The 10,052-nt window shown below is 38.9% G+C and overlaps 1 protein-coding gene across 1 annotated transcript; it reads left to right on the top strand.

Annotated features, from left to right (window-relative positions):
- The first annotated feature begins 604 nt into the window (after positions 1–604).
- On the top strand, positions 605–1,655 carry LOC147447237 (uncharacterized). The gene is made up of 2 exons (XM_086524284.1): positions 605–718; positions 811–1,655. The coding sequence occupies exons 1-2, from the start codon at positions 605–607 to the stop codon at positions 1,027–1,029; spliced, it is 333 nt and encodes a 110-aa protein (XP_086380410.1). The 3' UTR covers positions 1,030–1,655.
- The last annotated feature ends 8,397 nt before the right edge of the window (positions 1,656–10,052 follow it).

Raw genomic sequence — 10,052 nt, 5'->3', positions numbered from 1 at the left:
AAAAAAAAGAAGAAAAAAAGATGCCTAAAATTACTACTTGGCATTAGGAGGTTTCGGAAGGCACTATCCAATGAAAATTCAAGCTTGAGCTCCTCTTTGCTTGGAGAATGCACTACCCAAATCATGGGTGCCTCTTTTCCAATTGACAGAGAGATTCTCCAAAATTCGTAAAGGTGAAGTAGGACTACTACATAAAAATAAATATTGCTATTTCTTTTTCTTGAGGATAATAGAACTTTGAAATTGAACAGAAAAGATGCCGCCCGGTTTGAGCATGGGTCCTTACTCACCCACGCTAATTTTTTTTCTTGTAATTGAATAGGAAAGATTTGGAGCCTGGTCCTTACTGACCCACATATTCACTAGGCTACGAGTCCTTCGGCAAATATTGCTAATTTTACTAGTGATAGGCTCTAACCTGTGATAAGACGTGGGTTCAAAATTCAAATACTCTTTTTGGTTTTAAAAAAATAGGGACACAAAAGCTCACCTGCTGTTTTAAAAAGCGTTTTCCCCTAGTCAGCCCCTTTACACGCTTGGCAGTAAACCCTAATCCTTGCGTTTCTGACTACGTTTCCTTTCTGTCCTGCTAGGACAATACATCATGCGTCTTTCTTTGTCTTCTTTCTGTCTTGGAGACTGCGACTATGCTAGGATTAAACGCTGTCAATCTCATCCTTTTGCTTCTGTCGGCATGGAGCAACATACCTTGAATGAGGTACGGTACAAGCACAGAAGGAGAGAGAGAGAGTAATGAAGGTCCTTTTAATTTCTCATTAATGTCATGTCTTTATCTGTCTTCTTTTGTAGGTTTTGAAAGATTTGGTAGCACTTAAAGGAACCCTCAGTCATACCGACAACAAGCTTGATGTTCTCCATAGGAAAAACTTAGCACTTAAGGGAACCCTTAGCGATACAGATAGCAAGCTCGATCTTCTCCACAAGGAAAACCTAGCACTTAAGGGAGCCCTCTATCATACAGATAGCAAGTTTGATCTTCTCCAGAAGGAAAATTTACTATTACAGTAGGCAAATGAAGATTTGAGGGTGGATTTTGCTACATTACAGAATTAAGTTGAGAATCTTGAAATTTGGTTGTAGAAGTCTCTGCTCAGCTATTCACTTTGGAACTAGACCATGAACTTGTTCTCTCACTAAATAAAGAGTACAATAAGAAGCTCTGCGTTTTGCACGTGTACTATTTTATACTTAGAAGCACACTTAAAGATACCTTGGTAGAACTTGGGAGTCTCACAATCTTCAAGATTGAGAGATCTCTGGAGGGTGTTTCTCATCCATTCAATTTGGAGGTGTTTTGCAACAACCTAGATACCCTTGCCAATATGCCTTTCTCCCATAGATCCATGTACGTAAGGTTGGCCTTGTTATCTGAAACGGCGGCGGCAACAAACTTGGGTACAGAAGACAACGTTGCATTTGCACAAGTTTCCGAGGTTCTACTTCGAGGTTAAGAAAAAATGCTAATGGAAGTGTTAAGGTCTTGTTCATGCTTGATCGAAGAACCCCAAGATATCAGAAAAGTTGTCTTGCTTTTTGTCAAGTTTGGCAACGTGCAGATGGAGGGCATTTTCTCATCAAGTTTGGAGTGGAATGGTCGCTCAACAATGCTTATTTCCTCAAGGTTTGAAGGAACTACTGTGTTAGGCTGCAAATTACTGGTTCTGCAAGACCTGCAGAGACATGCAATGTCATGACTTGAAAAAGTAGAGCTTGAAGTGCATTTTAATTGTCTTTTAAGATAGGTATGCGTACTTTCTTAGAAGATCTTTCATGTTTATATGCGTGAGGCTTGCTTATGTAAAATTTTTACTTAATGGCAGGTGCCTTTTGGTTCGCATTGTTTTTTGTATGGGCCAATGAAGGTTTGTGTTGTGAATGGTTATGTGGTGGACCCTTTGATGGCATGCCCAAAGTCCACACTCCACCATGATCTCCACCCCTATGTCAATGATGTCTATATGCCGGATTGTTGATCGTGCCTGATGTTTTTTAAGCTCAACCTCATGGTATGCTTCTATTTTAAAACATTGGGGCTTTAAGATTGTGGAAAGTTTAGCTTAGTTCTCTCTTGTCCTCAAGTAGAATTCTATAAAAATGAATAAAAATAATCTTATGCCATTTGTTCACAATGCTCAACTTTTAAATGTAACTTTTAACATTGTTAGGATTCAAATTTACACGTGATGTTTTGTTTTCTCTCATGGAAAGCTTATTAAAAGTACACCACTTTTTCTTGCACATGTCACTTTCTATGTACATCTTTTGACATACATTTTTTTTGTTTTCAGACTTTATATTTTTACTACCATTGTATGAAAACAATTAGGAGGCTATTAATGTGGTTTTGACTTGCTCACTCTACTTGCACCATTTTTGCTCGATCAATTTTCTTTGATGTGTTGTTCTATGATTCATTGAAGTACGTTTGCTGTGTATATTGAGATGGAGGCAAGAAGGATGGTGCAAGATCCAAGATGTTTATTCGGTGACAATAGCTAGAGAGGATAGTAATTGAGATTTGCCATGGCAAGAGATAAGCATGAGAGAGAGAGAGAGAGAGAGAGAGAGAGAGAGAGAGAGAGATCTCATGGTGTTTAGCCCTATTCCTATAGACACAAAAGTCGTCCATAAAATCTTTAACACAACTACCAATGAATAGTGCCAATACCCAATTTGCTCTCTCTTGATAGAAGGATGGTTCATTTGTTAACCCAAATGGCAATACTGTGTAGCAATAACAATTCCATGGTATAATGAATTTTGTCTTTGTTCGGTCTTTAAGAGCAATCTTCAATTGAAAATAGCCTCAAAAACCATCACACACTATACCTTTCATAACCTGCCACTGAATCCAAGATCTGATCGATGAATGGAAGAGGATATGGGTTTTTCTTAGTGGCTGCATTTAAGGGTTAAAAATCTACAAAAATCCTCCAATTTCCATTCTTCTTTGGGCTGACTACTACTGGACTCACCCATTCGGTGGTCTCCACTGGGATAACCCCATGGCGTAATGAATTTTGTCTTTGTTCGGTCTTTAAGAGCAATATTCAATTGAAAATAGCCTAAAAAACCATCACACACTATACCTCTCATAACCTGCCCCACTGAATCCAAGATCTGATTGATGAATGGAAGAGGATATGGGTTTTTCTTAGTGGCTGCATTTAAGGGTTTAAAATCTATACAAATCCTCCAATTTCCATCCTTCTTTGGGCTGACTATTACTGGACTCACCCATTCGGTGGTCTCCACTGGGATTATGAACCTTGCTGTTTGAGGACAAACCGAACGGGCGTCCATATGGCCGAACATGTAGCCGGACACCACATTTGTAATCTATTAATCTTGTCGAGCTAGTGTAATAATACTCTATGTAAATCCTAATTCTAGAGTAACACGTAAATTTCTTGAGTTCTAATGATGTAATGATAATTGTAAAGGTCCGTGTAAGCCGGCCACTGGCCATTTAGAATGCCCTATGTATAAATGTCAATAACCTTAATGTGAAGGAAGACTTATCTTTAGAAGAAAAGAGGGAGCTCAAAAAACGTATGCCCAAGCTACGAGCTGCTCCAAACTTGTAATCGACTTTTCTAATGATTGGGTAATCATTTTTCAAATCTGAAACTTGCATTGTGTTCCTCTCTCTTTGCTCTTTAAGTTAAGTGTAAACATTGTGAGTTTATTGTGGTTCACGACTACATGTCTGTGAGCCTTAGTTGCAGATTTGAATGCTTAAATCATTGTTTTTAGTTGTTTTGACCATAGGAGAGTGTTCTTAGACCATAGGGCGACCTTTCTGGACTGATATGTAGGTTTCAGGACCTTTTTCATTATCGTGATATTGGTACCTTATCGGATTGCGACCAGAGTTGGTAAGATAGTGCCCCCAGGAGTCCTAGACCTCCTCCTAAAGTTTCGTTGCATTTTGAGTCCATTCGAGTGGCAAAATGGCATGATGACCTATAGTTGTGAGAAGGACATATGCAGATTTCTCTGATCATTTGAGTGTTGAGTTAGTGTGATTTCTTGTTAAGGTTCACTTCTTGAGATTGATGATCTCAAAGAGACTTAGTGCCCCATCCGATTCACCTATCTGAGTATTGACATTATGTTAGTGCCAAAAAGCTATGTTGCAGACGTCCGTCACGGCGACCTGCTAACATTGGCGCCGTTGCCGTGGATACGATCCTTAGATGGTGAATGACCTAGTGCATATTTAGAGCGTTCTTTTTTGAAGATTTGTCTCTCCATTCCATTTACACTTTAGCAGTGAAGCAGCTAGACATGGGGTTTAGTGCTTGATAGAGTCTAGAAGTCGAGGACTTGCTAGATATATTCTTGAGAAGTAAAGAGGGTTGTGAGTGAGATAGCCAAAAGCATTTCATTCTTTGATTTTCTCTATGCTTTTAGAGTACTGTATCGTTTTTCGTTTCGACTTTATTTTGTACCATTCTGTTTGTTTTTGTTTCATGTTTCATTTCAGTACTTAGGAGTAGGATAAGTAGAAACTACCACCATCAAATTTGGGATAAAAGATTGAGAGAAAAAAAAGGTGAAAACCATATTTTGACCGAAATGACCATAACTTTGAAATTTCAAAAATTTGATGGTAAAGACCTTAAAAGTGATCCAAATTCTAAAATTTCTGGATCAAAGGCATTAACAAACTCTCTAGAAGCAATTTAGAAAGTTTGGCAAGATTCTGTGGAGGAACATGGATCGCGATCCATGTACCCCAGTGACCATTTTTGGTGAAAAATGATCAGTGACAGTAAGCATTAGTGGGATATTGCTTTGATCAAGTTTTCTTGAAAGAAAAAGTCAAAAATCATATCATAATCGATTGTTAGGGGAAAAACAACCAAAACAGGCATTGCAAACACAAAATTGAGCAAATCTTGAGATTTTGGGACCCAAATTGAAAAAGGGTTAATATTTGGTTTCTACAGGGCATAAAGAACTAACAGACCAAAATTCATGAAAAATGCTGTCAAACATGGACCTCGATCCATGTACCTTTTTGACATTTGAGGCTAATATTTGACAAGTACATTCTTGATAACTAGTGGAAAAACTTTTCCAAAAGGGACCACAGCAAAAAGTTGACAAAAGTTGATCAAAATAGCCAAATACAAAAACTAGTCAAAAATCGCAAGACAGACATAAAAACTTGCTTTTGAATGACAAAAACTAGTCCAAATCCAAAACTTTTGATACCATAGCATCTAGTAAACATGGTGATTCTAATGGTACCAAGAAAAATCAATTTGGCTTCCAAACATGGATCGCGATCCATGTACCTCATGAAAAAATTTTGAAATATTTTTGCATGAGATTTGAGAAGTAGGTAGCTGAGACATAGACAAACACTTTTCCCAAAAGAACTAAATACAAAAAAGTTGTGAAAAGTGGTCAAAAGAGCCAAAAACAGAACATTTTCAAAACTGCCGCAACAGACTGTAGAAGTCAGTTTTGGTGGGGCAAAACTGATCCAAATTCAAAAAGATATGTGAAGCAAGCTACAAGCATTATAAGCTATCAGCATACCAAAATTCAGATCAAAAAGTGGTGAAACATGGATCACGATCCATGTACCTCTGAGAAATTTTTGGACAGAAACTTTTCCGGCCTATAGCGTAGACCATTGTAAACAAAAGTCCCCAAAGAAATTTTGTCAAAAAATCCAAAAAAGTCATCAAAAGTGCCATAAACTGTTCAAGGTGAAAACCCTAAAACAGACCTATGGATTGACTTTTGCCTGACCTAAACAAGTCCAAATCACACAAAAACTATATAGCAGGGATCAGGAGACCAAAGACAAGCTGTGTGCCAAGTTTTAGTGCAATCTGACACATAGGTACATGGATCGCGATCCATGTTCCTTTGTCACAGACTAATACCATATCTGCACCATAGCTAGAGGACATAAGAAGGAATTTAGTGGTTTTTTCAAAAGTGAATTTGGATACCAAAAACTAGACCAAAAGCCCAGAACTGCTAAGTACTCTGTGCAAGTGTCAAAACTGACCTAACTTTCAATCCGAGGTCCATTTTCAGAAAAATTGATACCATAGGACCTCCTAATCATGTTGAATCTGATGGTATTAAGAGAAGTCAATTTGAGCTCCAAACATGGATCGCGAGCCATGTGCCCATAGTGACAGCTTGACTTGAAATTTTTCAGATCAGTAGTCCATACACAAGGAAACATATCCCCAAGTCTAATTTTGAAAAAAATTGAGCAAATTTGGGTCAAAAGAGAGAAAACAGGTGAAGAAAGAAAATTGCAGTGCAGACCTTGTACTAGGCATTTGACCTGTCAAACCAAGTCCAAATTCAAAAAGAGTTGAGATTTAGCTTGTGGACATAGTCATGAACAAACTCCTAAGAGGACAAGTCTATATTTGGTTGAACATGGATAGCGATCCATGTACCTCAACCTTAGAATTTGATGAAAATTGGTACATAGCTTGTATATGAACTTGTCTACACACATTCAAGATTTGGGAAAATTTGAAAAAAAATTTGTCAGAGGAACATGGATCGTGATCCATGTACCTCTTAGTATAGTGGGAGTATCTGACTTGGTGATCTTGTAGACATACTTGAGGACATCCCAAATCTCAAGTCTGAGCTGAAAATACCTTCTAGAGGCCAAGATACAAGCCAAAGTTCTTGTAATCTGATCTTGGAGCTGTTTTGGGTGCTGTTTCAAGTGCAATTCACTAAAATTGCTCTAACTTTTGATAGACAACTCCAAATTGAGTCAGGTATAGCTAGGAAAAAAGCTTGCGGGCAATAGCAGACACCTCAATCTGAATTTTACTACGTTTCCTAATTCCAAACTTTTAGGGTACCCATAACTAGTTTCTAGAGACCAAAAAAGTCACAAATTCCTAACTTTTGAGAGACCTTACCAAGGGAAAAAAGGGATAAGTTTCACAAAACCAAGTTGGGCTTGTAAGAGGCTATCCTGAGAACCTTGAGTGATCCTTGATCATGCGAAATCATCCACCACCAGGGTTTTCTACTCCACTCAAAGATATGAAAAACACTGCAATGCCGACAACTGGGGGATTGGGAGAATACCTAGAGGAGAAGCATCGTCTGATCAACAAACCGAACGTGAGATTCATTAGAGCCAATGAATCCATGAGAGTGCTTACAGATTATGCTCTTGAGGGCTTATATAGATTCACAAACGGAGTTCCATATATCTTCTACAAGTGTGTAGAGCCCTATGCTCGAGAGTTGACTACCCATAAGAACCTCTATGCATTCACGTATACAGATGCCAATGAAGTGCAAGTTTTGATGGTAGATAAGTATGGACATGAGTACAAACTTGTCGATCCAATTGACTTAGAACGGTACACATATAAGGGTGCTCCAATCTCTACTTGCTTCCAGACAAAAATAAAAAACAAACGAAAGAGTGAAGGAAACTCTGCTTTGCTTCAAACAATACATAGAGATATGTACTGTGAGAGAGCTACCACAAGATGAGAGATTATCAGTTCTCTTCATAGAGGGCTTGAGGAATGAAACTCTCAAAAGGACCTACACTTGAAAGGATGCACGACATTTGCGCAAGTCACTAGAGAAGCTCTATATCTAGTTGACAATTGTAAGACCTACAGAGAGGTGAGTGAAGATACAGACAACACGACTAGTAGTGCCTCATCTCCGAAGAGCGAATCAACAACAAAGAAGGATGTTCAAACTCCTTGGGAACCAATCATTGATAAAGTGGTCAAGGGGGTGATTAGAAGAATAAACCAAGGCTACAAACAAAACTTGAATGTACACCAACCTCAATTGAGGAGATGTAATACTTATGGAGGGGATCATCCCACTCCATGGTGTAGCACTCAACCAAAGCCGCATTAAATGTTAGGACAACAACCGCATCTTCTAAACGATGGTAGAGTGATAGTCAACTACACTCACCCAACGCACGTGCCACAACTCATGAAAAACTAGTACTCTATGGATGCGAATACTCTTATCTTCATAGCCAATCATCAGGAGTATGGTTTGAAGAATATTCTTACCAGGCAAGAACAACCATTAGCTGGATCACCAGTTATGAAACAAGAAGGTCCATGCTATAAGTGTGGAGGTGATCATTGGGCACGAAATTGTCCAAACAAGGGTCCACAAATCGAATTATTCGTATTTTGTGAACATTGTGGAATAGATCATCTACGCCAACACTGTGCTAAAAATCCAGATTACAAAGGGAAAGCAACAATGAACGTTTTAGGCATGATGCCTTCTTCAAGCGGATCTGAGATAGACCCCACCATTCCTTTACAGGTGATGACTCGAGCTCAAGCTCAAGAAGCTGAACAAACCAGTTGAAGAAGCCACATTGCATGTTCAAACAGAAATTGAGAATATATCGGTGAGAACTTTTGGAAGAAGATCATGAAAAGCCAAACAAGACAAAATGAAAGCGAAGAGGCTGTAGGAGAAAGATGATTTGGAAATTAAATTGAATCAAACAAGAGAGCAACTTAGACAAGAGTAAGAAAGGAACGAAAATGCAAAGGGACCTAAAGAGTCAAAGACTAACTCGGGAGGTTCAATTTTGGTCGATAAAGTCTTTGAACCTTTGGATGCGATCTTGAAAGCTTATGAAGCTAGATCAAAGACCAACCAAACCCAGGAGGATAGATGGCTGACGTATCCTCATCCAGGGTATGAAAAGAGAGGTTGCAAATGTGCAAGGAGCTCATCCAAAAGACCCAAACTCTTATGAAACCACATATTCCAGATGTTCCAGAAATGGAGGTGCTAATCCGCGATAAAGTCCAAGAATTGGAAAGTCGTGGTATTGTAAACAAAGAGGAAGAGCCAGGAGTTGAGGCACCTTTAGATACAAGGGAAGTAGCCAATACCACATATGGGGTGGGCTCACAAGTAGCGGTGCCTATTCCAGAGGTAGAGGAACCGTGGCCACAATTGAAAATCGACCAGAAACCAAAAAGATGGTAGTGCTATGTTACAGTCAACACCTATCCCTGAGATAAACATGTATCAAAAATTCTTCCCAGGAGATGTACGATCTTTATATGGAGATGTTGGGTCTGTCGCATCTGAAGAGAGTAAACCACGCTCTCTAAAGATTTTTCCATCTTTCATAGGAGAACACGAGACAAAATTCGAGGTTAAAATGGTACTTTCTCAGTGGAAAGCCACACCAAAAATGATAGATACCAAGAGCTTGCATGAATTGATGTCTTCTCCTATACAATCACACTTTATCTCTTAGAGCTACTAAAAATTAGACTGCATCTATGGGGCCAAATGGGCAAAACCTGGAAAAAATGGGCCTGAAAATCTCTTCACCAACTTGCGGACAAAAACATGGATGACACCTTGCCTAAGAAGCCATAGACAAAGCCAATACCAGTAAATAAGGTGGGTGACTACTGTGAAGGAGAAGAAGGAAACACCACCTTACCACTTGAGTACAAAGGCATAAAGACTGTTGCTATATTAGATAGTGGGGTAGGAATTGCCATTGCAACCAAAGAAATATGGAAAAAATGGGAAAAGCTTGCTCTTACAAAAACTCGAATGAAACTGCAATTTACAAATGTATACGTGGAGAAACCGATTGGAATATTAGAACAAACCATTGTATCCTAGTGTAGCATCAAGTATGAGCATACCTTTGCCATAATGAATTTTGACGAGAGCAGCAACTTTGATATCATATTCCGCAAACCATTCATGCGTCAGCTGAAAATGGTACAAGACTGGGGCTATGACTATATCTACCTGAGACACAACGAGGTCAGTACAAAAATTAGTGTCAAAGATCATAGTTATAGAGATGTAGAACGAACCCCGAGGGAAGAATTAAACTCCACAATTGATTTCAAAAGCAAAGCGCATATTTGGATGTACGGAGCTCCTGAGAGTGAAAGCCTTAGAAAGCAAGATTGCATCCTAGAGCGTTTAGTAGAAGATGAGACATATGTACTTGAGCCATTTCTAGAGGAGTTATTTGAACC

This window comes from Adiantum capillus-veneris, chromosome 11 (assembly GCF_014529385.1).
Source record: "Adiantum capillus-veneris isolate H3 chromosome 11, ASM1452938v2, whole genome shotgun sequence".
Classification (NCBI taxonomy): domain Eukaryota; kingdom Viridiplantae; phylum Streptophyta; class Polypodiopsida; order Polypodiales; family Pteridaceae; genus Adiantum; species Adiantum capillus-veneris.
Note: the sequence above shows the minus strand (reverse complement) of the source record. Positions and strands in the feature narration are given on the sequence as shown.